At 39.4% G+C, this 24,765-nt stretch overlaps 1 protein-coding gene across 3 annotated transcripts in view; it reads left to right on the top strand.

Annotated features, from left to right (window-relative positions):
* mtif2 (mitochondrial translational initiation factor 2) overlaps positions 1–21,792 on the top strand; it is a 54,471-nt gene extending 32,679 nt beyond the window's left edge. For all 3 annotated transcript variants that reach the window (XM_072580939.1, XM_072580940.1, XM_072580941.1), the window contains 9 exons: positions 3,557–3,733; positions 4,561–4,700; positions 12,746–12,870; positions 14,047–14,251; positions 14,705–14,957; positions 15,733–15,873; positions 17,596–17,760; positions 17,948–18,088; positions 20,075–21,792. In XM_072580939.1, coding sequence (XP_072437040.1) covers positions 3,557–3,733; positions 4,561–4,700; positions 12,746–12,870; positions 14,047–14,251; positions 14,705–14,957; positions 15,733–15,873; positions 17,596–17,760; positions 17,948–18,088; positions 20,075–20,244 — 1,517 coding nt within the window. In that variant the 3' untranslated portion in view covers positions 20,245–21,792. The remainder of the gene's footprint in view (positions 1–3,556; positions 3,734–4,560; positions 4,701–12,745; positions 12,871–14,046; positions 14,252–14,704; positions 14,958–15,732; positions 15,874–17,595; positions 17,761–17,947; positions 18,089–20,074) is intronic.
* Positions 21,793–24,765: the final 2,973 nt, after the last annotated feature.

Here is a 24,765-nt window from a genome sequence, read left to right as displayed (position 1 = left end):
CACATGTCCCTCTTATTTTACATTCACGTGCTGTTCTGCAGTATGACAGACGAAATGGGCCTTGACCCATTCTTTAATTTTAACATCATCCAAAAACAAGTCTGGTTCCCCAAGTATGTTGACAATTCCTATTTCTATTGGATCACCACATCCCTTGAGCCCTGTGTAGTTTCTAAGTTGTAAAAATTGTTTGTATAACATCTGCCACTGGATGAACAGGAATTTTCTCTCAGACATTCTACACAGGGCAGTCTGTTCCCTAGCTGTTAACTCCACTTTCTACTGGCAACTCAAGACATTTTTTTGCAATCCTTGTTTATTATATTTAACCCCATGATGAGCTTCGAACCATAAATCTGTGCCTTCACCAAGGCCATCTACTTCCATCTCCCTAACATTGCCCATTTCCATCCTTGTGTCAGTTCACCTGTTGCTAAAATTCTCCTTCGTGCCTTGTTATCTCTGGATTATTCCAGTGCAGCCCTGGCTGGATTTTCAACTTCCATGAGTTTAAGCTCATCCAAAATTCTGTCCATATCCTGATTTGCACAAAAAGGCCTTTCACCCATTACTCCTGCACCTGTTTACTTAATTGCTTTAGGTTAAGCAATGCCCCAGAGTTAAAATTCTGAACCATGTTTGTAAATCTTTCAATGACCTTGCTACTTCCTATCTCTTTAACCCCCTCCAAGATATTTGTGCCCCTTCAATTTTGGTCTGAGCATCGCTGGTTTTAACATTTCCATAATTTGTAGCCATCCCTTCACAATCCCTCTAACAATGGAATTCCTTCACCTTAAGCATCTCTTCCTCTTTTTATCCTAGTGCTTTCTTAAAACCAATTCATCTGCCTCAAAATGCCACCAATCAACCCCACATTTCAACTCCCCCTCCCACTCTGCCAAGAACATGCAGGTCCTGGGCCTCCTCCATCGCCACTTCCTCACCACCTGACACCTGGAGGAAGAATGCCTCATCTTCCACCTCGGAGCACTTCAACCCTAGGGCATCAATGTGGACTTCACCAGTTTTCTCATTTCCCCTCCCCCCACCTTACCCCAATTCCAACCTTCCAGCTCAGCACCATCCTCATGACCTGTCCTACCTGCCAATCTTCCTTTCCACTTATCCGGTCTACCTTCATCCCCACCTCCATCCACCTATTGCATTCTTAGCTACCTTCTCCCAACCCCACCCACTCCCATTTATCTCTCCACCCCAGAGGCTCTTGGCCTTATTCCTGATGAAGGGCTCCTGCCCAAAACATTGATATTCCTGCTCCTCAGATGCTGCCTGACCTGCTGTGCTATTCAAGCACCACTCTAATCTTGTGAATTGGTGTCAGTTTTTGTTTTTTAACACCACTGTGAAATCCCTAAAACATTCCACTGCATTAAAAATATTGATAATAGCAAGTTGTTGTTACATTCCAAAGGGTCCCTGTGAGATTCCATAATGAAGAAGTTCTGCTTAACAAAAAAAAAGTTTTTTTTGATGTGTGTGTAGTTTGAGCCATGAGTTAAGTTACATTCTCTCAAATCAAACTCTTGAAAATAATTTTGCAAACAAGTCATTAATTACTGGCATGCATCCTTCTTTTTGGAAAGGATTCTTTCTCTTCTTTTCTGACATAAAAGTGTCACTGTGTAGGCTAACATATATTGTCCATCTCTAATTGGAAAGGCCACCTTCCTGAACTGTTATATTTGATATGTAATTGCTCTACAGTGATGTTAGGAACGGAATTCCAGGATGTTGATGCAGTAACAGTAAACGGATATAGTTCCAAGTCACCGTGGTCTGTGGCTTGGAGGGGTACTTGCAAATCATTGTAGGCCCTCACAACTGATGATCTTGTCTTTCTGAGCAGTGGTAGAGCTCAAAGGTTTGGAAGGTGCTGTTAAAGAAGTTGCTGCAGTACATCTTGTAGATGATGCACACTTCTACCACTATGCATCAGTGCTAGAGGGAGTGAGCGTTTCAGTAGTGGATGGGGTCAAAATCAAGCAAGATGGTGAGCTCTCTTCTTGAACAGCAGCAGTCCATTGTGTACAGTTATACCCACAATGCTTTTAGGGAGATAGTTCCAGGATTTTGACCCAGTGACACTGAAAGGGCAGAAAAAAATTTACAAATCTGGGTAGTGAGCACTTGGAGGGGAATATGCAGGTAATATTCCCATGTATCTGCTGCCCTTGTCATTCTAGATGGTAATGGTCATGGGTTTTGAAGGGGCTGTCAAAGGAGCCTTGGTGAATTTCTGCAGTGCATCTTGAAGATAGCACACGTTGCAGATACTGGATATCAGTGGTGAAGGGGCAAAATGTTTGTAAGATGTGGTGTCAGTTAAGCAAGTTGCTTTGGATAGTGTCAAGCTTCTTGAGTGTTGGTTGGAACTGTACTCATCCAGGCAAGTGGGAAGCATTTCATCACTCCTGACTTGTGTCTTGTAGATGGTGGACAGACTTAGGACTTTGTAGCTAAGTACTTATATGACCAGACCAGTTCAATTTCTGCTCATTGGTAACCTCCAGGATGTCGATAGTGGGGGATTCAGTGACAGTGATGTTACTAAATATCAAGGGACAATAGTTAGATTCTCTCTTGTTGTAAATGATCATTCTCTGGCATCTGTGAGTTGTAAATATTAGTTATCACTTGTCATCCCAAGCCTGGAAATTGTACAGTTCTTGCTGTATTTGAGCATGGACTACTTCAGCATCTGCTGAACATTGTGCAGTCATATGGCCTTGATGTCAAAAACAATGGCTGTCACCTCTTGAATTCAACTCTTTTGTCCAAGTTGGACCAAGGCTATAAGGAAGTCAGGAGCTTAGTATCCTGGTCAAACCCAAACTGAGCTTTTATGAGCAAGTTATTGTTAAGCAAGTGGTGCTTGAGAGCACTGTTGATAACACTGAGTATCACTTTATGAATGATTGAGACTAGACTGATGGGGAGGTCATCACTCAAGTTGGAATTGTCCTGTTTTTGTGTACAAGATATATTTGATTATTGACAGAATAGTTGTACGTCACATTTAACAACCACAAACATCTTCCTTTGAGCTAAATATGCTTCCAGCCAGTAAAGACTTGTCAACTGATTCACATTGGCTATAATGGGGTCAGGAGCTGAGTGGCACTGGCAGAACCCAAAATGAACATCAATGAGTAGGTTATTGCTGACTAAGTGCCACTTGATACCACTGTCAATGACCCCTTTCAGAACTTCGCTAATGATCAAGATGAGGCAGTAATTGGATGGATTTGCCTGGAATTTTTGTGTGCGTACTTCAGTAAATTTTAACTAAAATTTCTTATGTGATTGTGCATTTAAAGAATATGCAGCATACCAAAATATTTAGACCTTTTGTACAATAAAGCTCTCTGAAAGACGCCGCACTTATTCTGGAGTTTAACTAAAGCATGAATGTTTGTTCTTCTAATTTCTAAAGTATCCACTTCTTTACTACAATAGTCTACCAGTGCCTTCCTGATAACAAACCATTTTTTGTTTGCATTTCTCAACTGAAATGTTTTATTTGATTACACAGTGCACTTACCATCTGGTGAAAAGATAACCTTTCTAGATACACCAGGCCATGCTGCCTTTTCCGCAATGAGAGCCCGTGGTGCTAATGTGACGGACATTGTGATACTAGTGGTTGCTGCAGATGATGGAGTAATGGAGCAAACCGTAGAATCAATTCAACATGCTAAAAATGCTAATGGTAAGTTCAAATCTAGAGTTGTGCAGATTTCAGAAACTAGTGTGTGTCACTTGTCACTGGATGTTTCATGTTTCTTTTCCTTCAGTCGCACGAAGTGGCTAATATCATTTGCTTATATTGTCATGAAGGTAGTGTGGTTACTTTTAGAGTTTTTTTTGTGTAATTAAGAGTCTTGCTTGGCATATCAAAGGGTATGTTGTCTGGAACCAGAATCAAATGCAAGCACAGATAAGCATAACAGGTTTCCTTCCCTGAGACACATTAATGTTTTCCTTCCCAATTACATTGCAGGTAATTGTTGTCTGATGCCAGCCTATGAATTATCACCTAAATAATGCTTTCAGTTTCACAGTTTATCATGATGGTATTTTAACTCAAAACCTCTCGGTTGCTGATACTGCAAACATGACATCATTGTGCACCAGACATTTTGGAGAAGGGTAGCATTTGGCAGTTTATTCACTCTTTTGAAAATCACAAAATCTTAGAAGTACCTTTTAACAAATGAATTAAAATCGCCACTTCCTCTCTTGAAACACAGTAAAGATCAGCTGATTCTTTTGTATAGCATTGCATGCAATCTGCTTCAGACCTAGTGTAAGTGCAACTTTAAAGTTTCAATCACCTGAGTCCTGATCTGGTGGCAATTCTACTGCAGTTAGCCAAACCAATTTTTAAAAAGCTTAATTCCTTTCATGAATGTAAATAACTAAAGAGCTATAGAAATTGATTATCAAAAATAGCTGATAATGAAAATGTTTTCAAATTTCTTTTACTATTGTACCACGTTATTTATTTCCATCTAATTTTAACTGTTCTCATTGCAGTTCCAATAATTCTTGCAGTAAACAAGTGTGACAAACCACAATCAAATCATGAAAAAGTAAAAAAGGAGTTGTTAGCTTATGATGTGATTTGTGAAGAATATGGTGGTGATGTTCAGTCCATAAATATATCAGCCCTTAAGGTAATTTATTTTAATGGTATCCTTCATTCACTGCAGTTTCAATGTTGTAACTTTATCACATCTACCAAAGATGGAATCATACAGCACAGAAAACAGGCCCTTCAGCCCAACATGTCTATGACGACCAATAAACACCAAACTACATTAACCCCATTTACCTGCATTTGGTCCATAGCCAACTATGCACTGGCATTTTAAGTATTATCCAGATGCTTCTTAAATCTTGCACGAGTACTTGCCTGTACCACTTTCTCAGGGAGTACATTCCATATCTCAGGGAGCAGCGGAGCCTGTCAGGATGCGTGAGTACATGGTTTAAATTTCTTTTAGTTCCATTTTTTCTTCAGCTCCTGGACGCAGTCAGAGGTCACGAGATCATATATTTGAGCAGTTGCTTTACCCAAAGCACTACTCAGGTAGTGTCTCCTACCCATCCTCCTCCTCAAACCAAAAAAAAGTTATGTGCATTGGTTGTTAAGGTGACAAGTGTTTTCTTTCGTGTTTCATTTGATTTTTTTGTTGGCAGTCTATTTGGGAATTTAGAATAGCCGGAATGGAGGTAAAGGCAGTTGAATGTTCCTCCTGCAGTATGTGGAAGGTGAGAGTCACTCTGGTGTCCCTCCTGACTTCATTTGTGAGAAGTGCATCCAACTCCAGCTCCTCGAGAGCCATGTTAGGGAACTGGTGCTGGATGAACTTCGGGTCATTCAGGAGGCGGAGGAGTTACGGATGGGTAGTTACTTCACAGCCACATGAAGAAGGTAGATAGGTTATAGTCAGGGGTAGGAAAGAGAACCGGCAGGCAGTACAGGGATCTCCTCTGATGGTTCCCCTCAACAACAAGTATACTGTTTTGGATATTGTTGTGGGGGGAAACCTACCAGGGTAAGTAACGGGGCACAGGTTTCTGGCACAGAGTCTGTCCCTTTGCATAGAGGGGAAGGGGGAAGAGGAGCAGAGCTTTATTCATTGAGGACTCCATAGTTAGGGGGACAGACAGGAGGTTTTGTGGGAATGTCAGAGGCTCACAATTGGTGTGTTGTCTCCCAGGTACCAGGGTTCGTGTTTTCAGGATCCTTCGGGGGAGGGGGAGCAGCCCCAAGTCATGGTCTACATAGGCACCAACGACGTAGGTAGGAAGAGAGACCGCGATTTAAGGCAGAAATTCAGGGGGCTAGGGTGGAAGCTTAGAGCTAGAACAAACAGAGTTGTTATCTCTGGTTTGTTGTGCGTGCCACATGCTAGTGAAGCGAGGAACAGGGAGAGCGCAGAGCTGAACATGTGGCTGCAGGGATAGTGCAGGAGGGAGGGTTTTGGATTGTTAGATAATTGGAATTCTTTCTGGGGAAGATGGAACCTCTACAAAAAGGATGGTCTTCACCTGAACCAGAGGGGTATCAATATCCTGGGAGGGACATTTGCTAATACATTTTGTGGGGTGGGGGAGGGTTAAACTACTGCATCAGGAGGATGGGAATGTGAATTATAGGTCCAGTGTATAGGAGGTTCAGGGTAGTGAGGTCAGGGATAGGTTTACAAGGTTGCGAGAGGGCACCAGCAATCAGGATGTTGGTTTAAAATGTGCGTACTTCAATGCCAGGAGCATACAGAATAAGGTGGACGAAGTTGCAGCATGGGTTGGTACCTGGGATTTCGATCTTGTGGCCATTTCAGAGACGTGACTAGAGGAGGGACAGGAATGGTTGTTGCAGATTCCAGGATTTAGATGTTTCATCAAGAATAAAGAAGATGGTAAAAGAGTCGGGTCTGGCATTGTTAAACAAAGGTAGTACTACAGCAGCTGAGGTAACGTTTGAGGACTCATCCACTGAGGTAGTTTGGGCTGGTTAGAAAATGAAAGGAGAGGTCACCCACTGGGGGTTTTCTATAGGCCTCCGAATTGTTCCAGAGATGTAGAGGAAAGGATAGCAAAGATGATTGACGATGGGAGTGAGAGTAACAGGGTAGTTTTTATGGGGGACTTTAACTCCCCCAATATTCAATGGGAATACTATAGTTCAAATAGTTTAGATGGGTCAGTTTTTGTTCAATGTGTGCAGGAGGGTTTTCTGACACAGTATGCAGACAGGCCAACAAGGGGCTATGCCATTTTGGATTTGGTACTGTGGAATGACCCCTGCCAGGTGTTAGATTTGGAGGTAGGTGAGCACTTTGGCGATAATGACCATAATTCGGTTATGTTTACAATAGCAATGGGCAGGGATAGGTATATACCCGCAGGAACATAGGTACAACTGGGGGAAAGGCAATTATGATGCGATTAGGCAAGATTTAGGATGCATAGGATGGGGAAGGAAACTGCAGGGGATGGACACTTTTGAAATGTGGACCTTATTCAAGGAACAGCTACTGCGGGTCCTTGATAAGTATATGCCTATCAGGCAGGGAGCTAGTTGTTGAGAGAGGGAGCCATGGTTTTCTAAAGAAGTTGAAACTCTTGTCAAGAGGAAGAGGAAGGCTTATGTGAGGATGAGGCATGAAGGCTTAGGTAGGGGGCTTGAGAAAGATTAAAGAGAGGGCTAAGAAGAGCCAGGAGGGGACATGTGAAGTTGTTGAATGATAGGATCAAGGAAAATCTAAGGCCTTGTATAGGTATGTCAGGAATAAAAGAATGGCTAGACTAAGATTAGGGCCAATCAAAGATAGAAGTGAAAGGTTGTGTGTGGAATCTGAGGACATGGGGAAAGTGTTTAATGAATACTTTTCATCAGTATTCACATTGGAAAAGGGCAATGTTAGCACAAATACAGAGATACAGGCTACAAGATTAGATGGGATTGATGTTGACAAAGAGGAGGTTTTAGCAATTTTTGACCATCTGAAAATAGATAAGACCACAGGGCTGGATGGGATTTATCCTCAGATTCTCTGGGAAGCCAGGGAGGAGATTGCAGACACTTTGGTTTTGATCTTTATGTCATCATTGTTAACAGGAGTAGTGCCAGAAGACTAGAGGTTAGCAAGTGTTGTTCCCTTGTTTAAGAAGAGGAGTTGGGCCAACCCTGGTAATTATAGGCCAGTGAGCCTTACTTCAGTTGTGAGTAAGGTGTTAGAAAAGGTTATAAAAGATAGGGTTTATAATCATCTGGAAAGGAATAAGTTGATTAGGGATAGTCAACAGAGTTTTGTGAAGGTTAGGTTGTGCCTCACTAACCTTATTGAGTTCTTCAAGAAAGTGACAAAAACAGGTAGATGAAGGTAAGGCCATTGATGTGGTGTATATGGACTTCAGTAAGGCGTTTGACAAGGTTCCACATGGTAGGCTATTGCACAAAATAAGGAGTTTTGGGATTGAAGGTGATCTAACAGTTTGGATCAGAAATTGGCTAGCTGAAAGAAGACAGAGGGTGGTGGTTGATGGGAAATGTTCATCTTGGAGCTCAGTTACCACTGGTGTGCGGAAGGATCTGTTTTGAGTCCACTGCTGTTTGTTATTTTTATAAATGATCTGAAGTGGGAATAGAAGTATGGGTTAATAAATTTGTAGGTGACACTAAGGTAGGCAGAGTTGTGGACAATGCCGAAGAAGGGACCTAAGGGGCAACCTTTTCACGCAGAGGGTGATACGTGTATGGACTGAGCTGCCAGAGGAAGTGGTGGAGGCTGATACAATTGCAACATTTAAAAGGCATTTGGATGGATATATGAATAGGAAAGGTTTGGAGGGAAATGGGCTAGGTGCTGGCAGGTGGGACTAAATCGGGTTGGGATATCTGGTCATCATGGACGGGTTGGACCAAAGGGTCTGCTTCCATGCTGTACATCTCTGTGACTCTATATTGTTGGTTATAGAGGGACGTAGATAAGATGCAGAGGTGGGCGGCACGGTGGCACAGTGGTTAGCACTGCTGCCTCACAGCGCCAGAGACCCGGGTTCAGTGGGCAGCACGGTGGCACAGTGGTTAGCACTCCTGCCTCACAGCGTCAGAGACCCGGGTTCAATTCCCGCCTGTGTGGAGTTTGTACGTTCTCCCCGTGTCTGCGTGGGTTTCCTCCGGGTGCTCCGGTTTCCTCCCACAGTCCAAAAGATGTGCAGGTCAGGTGAATTGGCCATGCTAAATTGGCCATAGTGTTAGGTAAAGGGTAGATGTAGGGGTATGGGTGGGTTGCGCTTCGGCGGGGCGGTGTGGACTTGTTGGGCCGAAGGGCCTGTTTCCACACTGTAAGTAATCTAATCTAATCTAATCTAAAGGTGGTCTGAGAAGTGGCAAATGGAGTTTAATGTGGAAATGTGTGAGGTAGTTCACTTGGAAGAAGTAACAGGCATGCAGAGTACTGGGCTAATGGTAAAATTCTTAGCAGTGCAGATGATCAGAGAGATCTCAGTGTCCTAGTGCATAAATCCCTGAAAGTTGCCACCCAGGTTGATAGGGTTATTAAGAAGGCATATGGTGTGTTGGTGTTTATTGGTAGGGGTGTTGACCTTCGGAGTCACGAGATAATGCTTCAGCTGCACAAGAACTGGTAAGACCGCACCTGGAGTATTGCGTGCAGTTCTAGTCACTGCATTATCGGAAGGATGTGGAAGCTTTGGAAAGGGTTCAGGGGAGATTTACTAGGATGTTGCCTGGTATGGAAGGAAGGCCTTACGAGGAAAGGCTGAGGGAACTAAGACAGTTTTTTGTTGGAGAGAAGAAGGTTGGGAGGTGGCGTAGTTATGGCATATAAGATAATCAGAGGATTAGATAGGGTGGACAGGAGAGTCTTTTTCCTTGGATGGTGAAGGCTAACACAGGGGACATAGCTTTAAATTGAGGGGGTAATAGATTTAGTACAGATATTAGGGTAGTTCCTTTACTCAGAGTAGTAGGGCATGGATCAGCCTGTCTGTAACAGTAGTAGACTCGGCGATGTTTAGGGCATGTAAACGGGCATTGGACATATGGATAATAATGGAACGGTGTAGGTTAGATGGGCATCAGATTAATTTTGCAGGTCGGCGCACCATTGAGGGTCGAAGGGCCTGTACTGCGCTGTAATGTTCTATGTTCTATAATTTAGTACCTCACATACACACTCTCTCAAGCACGCACACACAGTATCTCACTCATTCATTCTCACTATCTCTCTCTCACACGTGCACGCACACACACACACACACTTACATAAATACAAATCTATAAGGTGTATATTTGAAGTATAATTTGCAGATACATTCTATTTTGTTCAAAAAGCACACAATTTGTAGCCAGGCAGTCAATGTGGCATTTTATGAATTCCTACTTTGGAAATAAAACCAGTCTGACTTCAGGTTAGGACACAGCCGACTCTCAATAAGGCCACACACCTAAAATGCATTGTCTGACCTAGATGTCACCTCTTTTATGCTGATAAAGCTTTAAATTATCTCAGGACTGTGACTTGAAAGAAATTCTGGGATTTACATATGTCAATAGGAACCTGCATCTCCATTCTAACCTATTACAGACTTAACATTCATCTAGGTTAGTATGTTATATTTGCATCAGTTGTATGACCGTTTGATCTTTAACTTATGAATTTTGTGTCTGATATATCCTCTTCACTAACACCTGAAGAAAGAGTGAGGCTGTGAAAGCTTGTGCTTTCAAATAAACCTGTTGAATTATGACAGGGTGTCATGTCGTTTTTGACTTTTCCTTACAGGACATCCAAAATGCATCACATCATACTTATTGGGATTAAATTCTATCTGCCATTATTCTGCCCAGTTTTTCAACCACTTGTTCAAAGTAGTTACATTCCCATGTTGGATTTCTTTAACGCGAACCGTCAAAAAGGGCAAAAGTGATGATTCACAACAAAGTCTTTGTTCAAGTTGTTACTATGAAACCAGAGTTAAAAATCACACAACACCAGGTTACAGTCCAACAGGTTTTTTTTGGGAACACTAGCTTTCAGAGTGCTGCTCCTTCATCAGGTTGTTGTGAAGTATAAGATTGTAAGACATAAAATTTATAGCAAAAGTTTACAGTGTGATGTAACTGAAATTATACTTTGAAAAACACCTGGATTGTTTAAGTCTCTCATCTTTTAGAATGACCATGTTGATTTCAATTCTTTAATACATAAATCGCAAAGCTTTTTTAAAAGTTACATTTAAACTTTTGCTATAAATTCTGTGTCTAATAATTTTATACTCCACAACCTCCTGATGAAGGAGCAGCACTCCGAAAGCTAGTGCCTCCAAATAAACCTGTTGGACTATAACCTAGTGTTGTGTGATTTTTAACTTTTTACAGCCCAGTCCAACACCAGTATCTCCAAATCATACTATGAAAGCAGCTGTTTATGGACGCACGGAAACAGACTTGGAAAAAAATAGCATAACAACATTTTTGAAAATTCTGGCTGTTTCCATTTTGAATGTTGCTCAGTAGCATTTTTAAATTAGGCCAAAGCTAGTAAAGGTATTTGGAGTAAGGGGATAAATTATAATTATTTTCCAGTTACACAAACGATGTAACATTCATTCTTTGAAACAATCTCTAGTAAACAGAAGAGCATGTAATTCTGGCAGAAATAGTTTAAGAATATAATATTGTCTATGTTCCTTTGAAAGGTAAACTGGATGCATTTTGGATTTAGAACACAAAATCTCTACAGTGTGGAAGCAGGCCATTTAGCCCTTTGAGTCCATACCAACCCTCCAAAGAGCATCCTACCTAGACCCAACCCCTATCCTATAATCCTGCATTTCCCATTGTTAGTCAACTTTACCTTTACAGTCCTGGACACTGTGGGCAATCCACCAAATCTGCACACGTTTGGGCTATGGGAGGAAACCAGAGCACCCTTGGGAAACCCATGCAAACACTGGGAGAATGTGCAAATTACAGACAGTCACCCAAGGGTGGAATGGAACACAGGTCCCTGGTGCTGTGAGGCAGCTGTGCTAATCACTGAGCCACATGCCGCCCCCAATTTGTGTTTATTAGTATACCGAACATGTGTAATCCCAACTGTCTAGTCTTTGCACTACAATTTTTCATAATATTTCTGAAGTTACTTGCTTTTCACCACCTTCAATGACCTCATCCTTATTAGAATTATGATTTTCTCATAGCAATTATTCCCAATTATATTCTTCATCTTCTTTCCCTCAATTCAAGAGATGCCAATTGTTACAATAACAATTTTAACCATTTATTTTTCATTTAAAAGCATTATCAGATGATGCTCCAACATGAAAAATGAACACTTTAAAAAGATCAGTCAGAAATGCAAACATAATCCCTGCCTTCTCTTCTCAGCAACAATCTTCTTAAATTCCCTCACCTCAAAGTATGTACAAGGAGTTCATGGATTGTTGCGTACAAGGATTTAAACAATGTATTTAGCTGAGCTATCATTGCCTTCACTTCCCCTACTGCATCAGGACAAACTTCGCCAAAATGTTCATTGCTCCTTTAGATATGAACTCAATTCTGTCTAGATTCTATTCATCTCCCGAAATACTGTCACAAACCTTTTGTCATCCATCCAATTTCAGCTTCCCTAACCCAACCAAACTGTTGACCACATTATAATTTCAGCTAACATGGTGCCCAGAAGCAAATTTAATGCTTCACTCTCCTCAGGTACTTACTCACACCTCACCCCCAACCGCAAATCTGACATCATTCTTCAAAAATATATTGCTCATGTCCCCTCTGTACCCACAAACTTTTGCCCCAGTTCCAAACTTGCTGTCTGTTCCAGTGTCAATAAACATGTCATTGCTTCTAAAGTTCATTCCTCTTTCCCACAATTTCACTTTACAATGCACCAACCAGTTTTCTATAGTACTGAAACATTCTGGACAAAGTCACAAATGATCTTCTTTGGAAAGGCAAGTGTTATAATCTATTCTTTTTCACCCCTGTTTGTAACCTTTAACAGTTAATCTTCAACAACCTGTGTTGAACATCTCTCCATTATCCAACTGAGATAGAACTATCCTAACCTATCCCATTCTTATTTAATCACAGGTTGTCGATCTCTTGAACTGTATACATTTTTTAAACTGTAATTAAATGTTTTAATATGCTGTAAATGTTTATTAGGGAGACAATTTGATGGCTTTAGCTGAGGCTGCTGTTGCTCTGTCGGAAATGTTGGAGTTGAAAGCTGATTGTACAGGACCTGTTGAGGGTGTTGTTATTGAATGTCGGAATGATAAAGGAAAAGGGTAAGTTATTGATGATACATGACCTGTCTTTGAAAATTGATAATGTATTTCCTAATAAAATTATAAATTATAGTTAACTATTGTAGCACTAATATTTTGTAATAAACCAGTAAAGAAAATGTTTGATTCTTAATTTTTCAGTGCTGTATTAATGATTGATGTGTATATAGTTAGTTTTCTGAAATTTACTATAATAATGCACTTACCGTGTATTTGCAATGAACTGTCAGATCGAGCAAACTATTGCTTCATTATTTATTGCTTAAATAATTTAAACCTAAGCCAGTAAACATGCTGTAATGGCTATAAGTTCATTTCTACTAGTCTCTACATTTAAAGTGCCCAACCTCATGAGTTGGTGCTGAGTGGAGTCCAGGCACATCACGAAACAGCAACACAGAGAGTGGAGGAAGAATTATGTCAAACTGTATTCTTTAACTTCTGAACAGCTCACATTTTTTGAATGATAATAACGGAAATTTGGAATAGATTCCCTTCTAAGTTGTAGATGGGATATTTATTTTTTTAAAAATCTTAACTCCATCAATTGCAAATCTTTGGAACTTTAGAAGTAATTTCTCTTCTTATAATGGCCAAAATCATCTCTGTCATCCATATTTCTGACACTTCAACTGAAGATGTAAAATGTTTAAATTACTTTCGGCTGCACCTGCTAAGCTATTATTGTGGAGGGAGCCCTTTCCACAAGGTGGCCTGCAGGTGTATTTGTGGATTTGTGGCTGGAGCCGCTCCAGAAACCTCTCCAGAAGGATAAATACAAGAACCTCTCTGGTCCTATGTAGCTGCATGGAGGCTTCTTCCAAGGACCTATCAAGGTTCACCTAAAACGTTGGGCCCAACTACTACCAGTAAGATCCTGGCAGTATCTTCAATCTGACTCCATGTAGCTAGTCAATAGGCATTAATTGGCTACCTCTCATTTGCAGGGAGACAGCTGGTTCCATTGTTAACTCACATCCAGAAAAATTATCTGCAGGCAGCAATACTTCAGGTGATGGACTTAATGTATTATTTTCAAAAACTCTTTCTCCACCCTGAGGAACTCTTGCAGTGATGTCCTGGGATTGACCTGATTGATCTTCTGCATAAATGACGATCTTCTTTCATTTCACCACCATAAATGTATTAAATTTGTCAAGTCCCTTTTTTTGATAGACCAGTCACCACAGCTATTATCCAACGTGGAACGTTAACAAAAGGTTGTATCCTGGTGGCAGGGAAGAGTTGGGCTAAAGTACGGTTAATGTTTGATGAGAATAACAAGCCAATGAAAGCTGCTGTACCAAGTACCCCAGTGGAGATAATTGGTTGGAAGGAACTTCCATCTGCTGGAGATGAAATTCTTGAAGTGGAATCAGAGGTATGGAAGCCAAATGTTGTATTCTATAAATGATTGTTAGTATTACAACTCTTTATAATCTATTATCAGTGATGACAGCAAAATATCAAGTCTCTTGCCGCTTTGGTTCAAAGTGAATGATGTATATATTTTATGAGGCTTTACACAAGAAATTGCTAATATAAAATTTATATTACAAACTGTTTAAGTGTAATAGGTTAGAACTCTGATATTAATCTGGTAATTGAACATATTTCTAGTGATGCCTTGGGAGCATCTACTGCTATTTAGAATGTCTGGAAAGACAAAATTTTTGAGAGGAATACATCTTAGTTCTTGTAATATGTTTGTTCTCATGATCAATTAAGACTCCTCAGAATAGGTTTATTGTTATCCTATGCATGTCTCATTGGCAGTGATTTGCTCGAAAACATGAATTCTTCAGTTTTCTAAGTGGCATTTTTGGTTGGTTAGCAAAGGGCCAGAGAGGTGTTAGATTGGAGGAAGTATGTTGAGACACAAGAAAAACTTAAACAAGACCTTGAGGTGATTGAAGCAAAACAGAAGGAACACCAGGAAATGTACAAGAAGGAACGGGAGAGCTTTACTAGCATGAGCTGGAGACGGAGAAAATCGGCTATGTACAAGGCCAATAAACATCTAATGGCAACAAGGCCTAAAGAAAGGACTGAGACTGACGAGCTTTCACTTCCAATAATAATAAAAGGTAAATGTATATGTGCATGTGTTGACCTGAGTCATGCCCCCTTCCACCACTAATACCACACCTTCACCCTGCTACACATGGACCTGTGATTGTACCATCCTATGCATCAATTTTCAGTGCAGTGGGACTGCAATAAGATTTTCTCATTAAAGTATGAAAGCCCTCTAACACTTTGCCTTAGTGTCTGTTATGTGAGGATAATGCTTGATTGTGAATGTGATTATTCTATTCAAGAGCAGCCTGGTTTCTACTTATGTACTTGTCCAGTATCTTTGTATTCTTCTAAAATTTGGAGCTTTAAAGACTTCATTTTTTTTTCTCCAAAACCAAATTGCAGCCGTACCATGTTCCTAGCTAGATGAGGATTGCACTTGTGCAGCTTTCTTCATGTATATAACCTAACTCTCATTGAATAAACTTGAAGATAATGATGTGCTTTATTGGTGCAGTACAACCATATTAGATTCTTGATTCTACATACTGTATATTGTTGTTACCTTTCTTCATAGGCTTAAGAGATGGACAGTCTGGTTTTCTGCTGGGCTATTAGGTTGCTGTCAGACATTCTCAATCCATCTGATTTTGGATGAAGTTGTTGCCAGTTAGATTTATTGCTTGCATTCTTGTTTTGGTGATGAATATATTTATTTCCTTGTTGCTTTATCTCTTTATCCAGTGTTGGTATGATGTTCTGTCTTGGTTATAGGTACCAGTTCAGAAACCTAAACCGAGGTGGTGATTGAATATTTGAAAAATCTATTTTATCTCCCTGTAGGTGATGTTGATGGTTCTGTAGAGGCCATTATAAACATCCTTGATAGTTATGATGCTGACGAACAGTGTAAACTCAAAGTGATTCACTTTGGTGTTGGAGATATCAGTGAAAATGATATTGTTTCAGCAGAGATTTTTTCAGGTAAGAGTTCAATTCTGCTTTTAATTACATATTTTTTTTATTTGCTGTTTCTCTCCCTTACTTACAACATGCCTTAGCATTTGTGCTGGAGATTTGCTTCCCAGCCCTTGCCTTACAACCCAAAGGATGTGAAGGGAAAAGAAATTGGTAATCCTCTGATTTCACACCCAGCACCTGCGCATACATTGGGAAAGCATAAGACAAATTAAACCTGGCTGAGTTGAATCTAAGTTCCAGAACATTTACAGAAATGTAACTCTTTTAAAGTCAGATTGCCAACAGGATTCTTGAAATAATGTCCTCACTGTCGTTGGCCAGGCAAGAGAATGGAGAGCTTCCATGGTTATTGCTCTATCATATTTATTTTTGGATCCTGATTTCAATTTTAATCTAGAGTGGTGAAGTGAAAATTGAAGCCATTATGAAAGACTAAATGATCTTAGGTTTTTAGGCCTTACAGTATTAAGGAAATATGTTAACTTTTACTGAGATAATAAGATGTGAAATGACAAATAAAATGAGCCTGAATATTACTGTTAAGGTTAGGCATATAATAGACAAATAGTACAATTTTAAACAAGAGAAAATTTGAAACAAATCTTGGACAAAGTTGATATTCAAAGGACAATTCACATTCAGCAAGCCATATTCAGTAGGATAGTGAAATGAAAGATGTTTTGTGAAGTTCAGGCTGCAATTGAAAGCCAGGCTGAGGGAATTAAAATGCTAAATTTAACTTGAATTAGCTGACATTGGCAAATACGTTTCACTCCCTAGCACCAACAAACTCTTGATTCAGTTTTCAACCTTGTAGTAATGTTTGTACCATGCTGAGGTGATTCCTGTTGTTAAGCTTTTTACATTATCTATGGAAGTTAATAATTCCAGAGATACTTAGCGGAATCAATACTAGGTTCAATTAAATGCAGAACATAACATCAGATTTACGTCATGAAATGTTTCAAGAATACATAAGAAACCATCCCAAGTTTCTGTTACCTTAATCAATCTCAGTATGTGTATTTAATGCCAACTGACATTAAAATTCATATGTATTTTCCAAATCTGACCATGAAAATGTCTCAAATTCTTTTGAAAGCTACCATTTATCTTGTGCCTATCACTCAACTGTAACATTTAATGTCATTAGCAAATTTTATATTGCCAACAGCTGCCATCATATTATTCATAGTGAAGAGGGATTTGAAGCACTGACGCTCCACAATATTTCTGTTGTTATTGTTCAACCAATTTTGGTTCTGCTGTTTTCATAAACGAATTGTATGAATTACATTAGTTTTGTTTGACACTACCTATTCCTTCTAAATCCATGGTGGATTGATAGAATCTCCATGAAGTTTAATAAATGTTGATAACTGAAAACCTATAAGGAACTTATTGCGAGAAATATTGTCAGACATTTATGAACTTATTTGGAATTAGAAAGCAATACTGAGGCAATATGAATGTAGTTTAATCATGTATCTACATTGGGTGAAAAACAAGTAGAAATGTTCATTTCCTGGCAGAGGGTGAACTTATCCTTCCCAAAGTTCTTTTTCATCTCTCTCCTACAGTGAATGTTTTCCTGAATTTATATTGTGAATACAGTTGAGATAAGATTCTGGTGTAGGATAAGGAGTAATGACATGTACGACTGCAATTACAAGCAGTACATGGAATATGCCTTGAAGAGAAACAGCATTCTTCTTGAATTTTTAGGTCTTGTGTTTGGTTTTAATGTAAATGCAAGCAAAGAAGTACAACAGATGGCTACCAAGAAAGGAATAAAAATCAAATTGCATAAGGTTATCTATAAACTCATTGATGATCTCAAGGATGAACTGAGTGAAAAGTTGCCACCAGATCTTGAAGAAAATATAATAGGTATGTTTTGTGTTTTGCTACTTATAAGTTGAATATACGTTCTTTGTGAGATGCAGCCTTTTAAACTCACTTCTTTGTCTATGTGTTGTAAATATGAACTGATGTATGCCCAGTTCTTAACTGTTTAGATATGTATTTTATAAGAGCAGTTTTCACGATTCTTTAATTCAATTTTGTTTACTTCCAGGAGAAGCATCAGTGTTGGCACTCTTCCATGTAACAATAGGTAAAACAAAGGTTCCTGTAGCAGGGTGCAGAGTCCAGAAGGGTCAGTTGCACAGAAAGATGAAGTTTAAGCTCATCCGTGATGGAAATATTTTGTGGAAGGGCAAGTTTATCTCTTGTGCAGTTCTGTGTATATAACCTACAAAAGTGCTCCTGTACTATGGTCTCAACCATGCTCTTTCAAAAGCAGCAATTTTCTTTCTTTAAAAACCAGGTTAATGTATATTTTGCCTATTATGAGTCTCTTATTGGAATTTATCAAATTGTATTTATATACCTTCTATGAAATTCCCTTATTTAACAAATTACTCCCAGTACGCCTGCAATAATTCTAACAGGAGGCAAAGCATTGTGAACATCATTCAGTAACTTACTACAACTCGAGAATGATCTATAAAATGTAAATTTTTATTTAAACAAATAGTGAAATTTTTTTAAAAATTATCAGAAGAAACTCTCTTTTCACAAAGTCTGATGGTAGGGATAGGGCAGGTTTGACTGCTTTGTTGACCAGGAATGATGTGTGGCCATAGAGGTACTGCAGTGGAAGCTAGGAAGAAGATGGTGCCAAGCTTTTGATAAGGTTTCGCATGTAAAATTAAAGAGTATGAGTTTGGCGTTGTGCACTACCAAGGATAGGAGAAAGTGAGGACTGCAGATGCTGGAGATCAGAGTCAAAATGTGTGATGCTGGAAAAGCACAGCCGATCAGGCAGCATTTGAGGAGCAAGAAAGTCAATGTTTCAAGCATAAGCTCTTCATCAGGGAGGATAAGGAACTGGCCAGCAGACAGAACAAAGAGTCGGAATAAACAGGTAATTTTCTGAGTGGCAGCTAGTGACGAGTAGCATACCACAGGGATCAATGCTTAGATTCCAGCTAGTCACAGTATGTTTAATGATTTAGATGAGGGAATTAAATGTAATATCTTTAAGTTTGCAGGTGATACAAAGCTGCGTGGGAGGGTGAATGGTGAGGAGAATGCAGAGAAGCTTTAATGTGATTTCGACAAGCTGTGAGTGGGAAAATATAAGGCCGATGAAGGAAAATGTGGATAAATGTGAGGATACCCACTTTGGTAACAAAAAAGTATCTGAATGATGACAGATTAGAAAAGGGGAAGTTGCAATGTGACCTGGATGTCCTTGTACGCCTGTTGCTTAAGGTAAACATATAGGTTGTAGCAGGTGGTGAAGAAGAGAAATGTAATGTTGGTCTTCATAGCAAGAGAATGCAGTGATGTCTTATTACAATTGTAATAAGGCCTTGGTGAGAGCACATCTGGAGTATTGTGTTCAGTTTTAGTCTCCTCACCTGAGGAAGAATAGTCTAGCTATGGAAGGGGTACATCAAAAGTTTACCAGTCTGATTCCTGGGATAGTAGGACTAACATATGAAGAGGGTGGGGCGATCTCATATAAAATTCTAACAGGGTTTAGGCAGGGTAAATGCAAGAAGGATATTCCTGATGACTGGAGAATCCAGAACCAGGGATCACGGTCTAAGGATATGAGGTAAACCATTTAGGACTCTGGTGAAGAGAAACTTCTTTACCCAGGGTGTGGTAAGCCTTGTGGAGTCCTCTGCCACAGAAAGCAGTTGAGACCAAAATATTAAATGTTTGTAAGAAGGAGATAGATATTGTTCTCAGGGCTAAAGGGATCAAGGTGTATGGGGTAAAGGCTGAAACAAGATACTGAGTAGGTTGAAACAAAATAGAAAATACTGGAGAAACTCAGCAGGTCTTACAGCATCTGTAGAAAAAAAAGCAGAGTTAACGTTTCAAGTCCAGTGACCCTTTTCAGAACATTTCAGAAGAAAGGTCACAACTCAAAATATTGACTCTGCTTTCTCTCCAGACACTACCAGACTTGCTGAGTTTCTCCAACAATTTCTGTTTTTGCTTCAGATTTCTAGCATCCACGTTCTTTGTTTTATATTACCGAGCATGATGATCATACTGAATGGCAGAGCAGGCTCAAAGAGCTGACAAGTTAGTTGCATATGTTTTTAAATGTTTTGCTAAGTATTTGTTATTAACAGAATAAAACCAAATTTATAGTAATGAAAAAATTTTGCCTTTCATTCAGGTTTTCTCACCTCTCTCAAACATCTGAAGGACGATGTCCCAGTTGTGAAGACAAGGATGGAATGTGGCCTCAGCTTGGATAAAGACCTTAATTTTAAGCTTGGTGATGAAATTATTTGTTATGAAGAAAAACAAATTCAGCAAAAAATATCTTGGGATCCAGGATTTTAAACTTGATTACTACAAGAGCCTAAGAATTTTTAAATTGCACTGTTAATATAAAGACCAGTAAAATGACCAAATGGAAGATTTAATAATGATGTATTCAGCTTTTTGTTTAGAAAACTGGCCAACATGAAATGTGTCTAAGTTTTTCATTGGGAACTACTTTGAAGGATGGTGAAGGTTAATTCATTGGATCCACGCAGACACCATTTTGAATGTAACAAGATCCTTGAAATGACTGTTTAGTATGAATATTGCAAAGTCTTGCTACGGTCTGGAGAGTTTTAAAGCCACAATTTGAAATGTTCTTCATATAATGTTGTGTGCAATTTTGCTCCCTGGTGCCAGGTTAAACATTAATTATCAATGAAACATAACAAAAACAGGCTAAATATGGATCTAGATGCCAATGATATATCTGGTAATGTACGTGATGTAATTGTCTCCATTGTGCTTTTCCATTGAAGGAGTGTTGTTGGCCATTGGCAGCATTCAACATAAAGTATTTGGCTCAGAATCCCAATGGTATTGAAGAACAAGATTTTCACAAGACTCAACTGCAACTGAATCTCCACTTATAACTAACAGTATGTAAAATAAAGGAGTAGTACTTGCAGTTACAGGTCTTCCTTGGAATTTAAAAATGGTTATAGGAAACAAAGATTCAAACTAAGCTTGTTAAAAAAAATTCATATACTTCCAGTAGATTTAGATACTGAATCATAATTTTAAATATCATATGGAAAGAACCTTATAATTGCAAAATTGTTTTCTCCACTTTGTGTCTTTGAGTTGGTCTGAAAATTAGGTACAAGTTGAAGTAACTGTAGGGTGTTTGAGCACGTTATGGTGATGGAAGGCACAATAGGATTTCATTCTGGGACTATTTAGCATTGATATGGTATAACAATTTATTAAGATTATTGCCAAAGAATTGAAAATGATAGAGACATATTCACATTTCTGCGTTGGAATACTGAGACTGTAATAAGTCCAAAAGCAGAGGGCGTAGGTTTAAGGTGAGAGGGGAAACTTGTAAAAGGGGAGAGGTTCCTTGTGGTTTTCTATTAGAGAGGTTAATTATGTAAAAATTATTAAGAGCCAACACTGATAAAATAATGTACGAATGTGGTCTGGTAACATAATTTATACATGAAAAAGTGCATGAATGCTTTGTTACAGAATGCAAATCCAACTGTATCCTGTTGCAGATCCTTGCAATCAATTTCAAGTGTAACCCTCTAACGCCTGTTTGCCATTTGGGCATTCCTGAAAACTACTGTGATCATGTAAATTGAGCAATGTGTGTCAAATCAGATGAAGATAATAGAGCTTGAATTATTTCTCAATGACTTTAATCTTTCGATAACCTACCTGGTAATCAGCCATAGTCAAATGTAACTCCACAATTGTTGCTTTGCTCAAAATTCAGTCATTTTAGCATCTATTTTTATAGATTTGGCTAACTTCATTAATTATTTTTAGATCTGCAATTTACAGCATGGGGAAAAAGACCAGCAGATGACACTATAAAATACAAAATGGTCAATGTGATGTACTTTGAGAATGAGAGTGTAAGAAAGCCCCATGTTTGCATATGATTTCTGTTTATGAAAGTACTTATCTTGCATACAAGTAGTCAGCAAAATTATACTTAAAACAGGAAAGCATTTTTTGATAGAGGCAGTAAATCCAAGTAACCCAATGGACTAGCAAAGAATGAAATGGAAACAGCAATGGTGACTGCAGTATCTTTGTTTTCTTTTACCCTACCGAAGCTCCAAAAAGATGTATTTTATAGTCAATAATTTGAGTTCTGGATTTCAAAATAGAGGCAGAAGGATGTGGGTCAGATCTGCGAAGATCATTTCTTTAAACAAGTTAAAAAGTCAATTGAACAGTGTCCAAAGTGCATCAATTCCAAGAAGACGTGACTGCAGTCAGATTCCTTGGAGAATCCTTCTGGCATTAATGGATTGAGTGTTTATATTGCTGACAAAAGGCTGAAAAACCACAGTTTAGTTTTGACTTCAGAAAAGAAGATTCAAGGTTATTGTTCAGAAGGGAGAAAAGTTTCTCCAAGGAGGTACATCACGCGTTTGTTCGAGGGAGTCGGTCACTCTAACCAAAGTGTTTTCATGTGAACTTCCAAGTTAGTTTGAATAGAAACTTTCTTGGAGCTGAAAATATTCATGGGGAAGGATGTTGTGAAATTTGAAAGGGTTCAGAAAAGATTTACAAGGATGTTGCCAGGGTTGGAGCATTTGAGCTACAGGGAGAGGTTGAATAGGCTGGGCCTGCTTTCGCTGGAGCGTCGGAGGCTGAGGGGTGACCTTATAGAGGTTTATAAAATCATGAGGGGCATGGATAGGATAAATAGACAAAGTCTCTTCCTTGAGGTGGGGGAGTCCAGAACTAGAGGACATTGGTTTCAGGTGAGATGGGGAAGATATAAAAGAGACCTAAGGGGCAACTTTTTCATGCAGAGGATGGTATGTGTATAGAATGAGCTGCCAGAGGAAATGGTGGAGGCTAGTACAATTGCAACATTTAAAAGACATCTGGATGGGTATGTGAACAGGAAGGGTTTGGAGGGATATGGGCCGGGTGCTGGCAGGTGCGACTAGATTGGGTTGGAAAATCTGGTTGGCATGGGCGAGTTGGACCGAAGGGTCTGTTTCCGTGCTTGTACCTCTCTATGACTCTATGACCTCAGCGGCAACGTTTCACACAGAGGGTGGTATGGGTATGGAAAGGACTGCCAGAGGAAGTGGTAGAGATTAGTACAATTATAACATTTAAAAGGCATTTTGCTGAGTACATGAATAGGAAAGGGTTAAAAGAATTAGGGACAAAATGCTGGCAAATGACACTAAATTAATAAAGGATATTGGTAGATGGACCAAAGAGTTTGTTTCCGTACAGGACAACTCTATAACTCTTTGACTCATTCCCGATGAAGGGCTTATGCCCGAAATGTCGACTCTCCTGCTCCTCGGATGTTGCCTGACCTGCTGTGCTTTCCAGCGTCACAGTATACCATCCAACAAACATCAAACTACACTAATCCCATTTACCTGCACTTGGTCCATAGTCCACAATGCTGCTGGTATTTTCAATATGCATCCAGATTCTTCTTAGATTTTGTAACAGTACCTGCCTCCTCCACCCTCTCAGGCAGCATGTTTCATACCTCTACCACTCTCTGGGTGGAAAGTTTTTTTTCTCAAATTTCCTTGAAGCCACTTACTCCTCATCATAAACTTAAGCCCATCTGTGGTTAGATTCTCACTGTCTACTCTTATAATTTTGGAAGTGTCAGTCAAATTCCTCCTCAACATCCTCTGCTTCATGAAAAGCAAATCCAGCCCATCCAGTCTCTCCTTATAACTAAGACTTTTCACCCCAGACAATATCCTGGTGAATCTCCTAAGTACTGTCTTCAATGTTCTTCTGATAGTGTGGTGTCCAGAACTGCACACTGTATTTCATCTGTGGAATGCTTTATAAAGTTGTAACAAGGCTTTTTTGGTCCTATATTCTTCACGCTTGCTGTGAAGGCAAACATAACAAATGCCTTCTTCACCACCATGTCGACTGTACTTTCAGGGATTTATGGATTTTAACACCAAGGTCCCTTTATTCCTCAGTACTTCCTAGAAACCTATCATATTTTGTATGTCCTTCCCTTCTTAAACTTTCCAAAATGCATCACCTCACATTTATTGGGATTAAATTTCATCTGAGCTTAAAAATGTGTTGCTGGAAAAGCGCAGCAGGTCATGCAGCATCAAAGGAGAAGGAGAATCGACGTTTCGGGCATAAGCCCTTCTTCAGGAAACTTATGCCTGAAACATTGATTCTCCTTCTCCTTTGATGCTGCCAGACCTGCTGCGCTTTTCCAGCAACACATTTTTAAGCTCTGTTCCCCAGCATCTGCAGTCCTCACTTTCTCCTAGTTAAATTTCATCTGCCATTGTTCTACCTAATTTACCAGCTGATCAATTTCACACTGTAGCCTGAGACCATTCTCCTCACTATCAGCAACACCCCCTCTTTTTGTGTCAGTTGCAGACTTACTAATTGAACCTCATAAATTCACATCCAGATTGTTAATGTTCAAAACAAACAACATGGATCCCAGCACCAATCCCTGTGGACACCACTGGTCACAGACTTCCAAGTACAAAAACAATGTTCTACCATCACCCTTTGCCTTCAATGTGTAAGCCAGTTTGGAACCTTTTAATGTATGGAAAAATGGAATCACATTTTAATTTTCTTTTCATTGATATTAAAATATATTTATATTTGAAAGTATTGGCTTCGTTGACTATTTCTGTATTAAATGCTCTAAGAGATCCATCTCTCTGGGATCAAATTGATGCAAGCATTGTTACTTTATTAAAGCTTTTCAAAACACCCATTTACAGTTCATAAGTGCAGCAATTATACAATTTAGCTCTGACAGTGGTTGAAATTTTTAATGAATTTTAGAAGCTGCATCTCACTCAATACTTGATAGAG

The sequence above is a fragment of the Chiloscyllium punctatum genome, chromosome 11 (assembly GCF_047496795.1).
Source record: "Chiloscyllium punctatum isolate Juve2018m chromosome 11, sChiPun1.3, whole genome shotgun sequence".
NCBI lineage: Eukaryota > Metazoa > Chordata > Chondrichthyes > Orectolobiformes > Hemiscylliidae > Chiloscyllium > Chiloscyllium punctatum.
The sequence above is the reverse complement of the archived record's forward strand: the minus strand, read 5'-3'. Positions and strand labels throughout refer to the sequence as shown.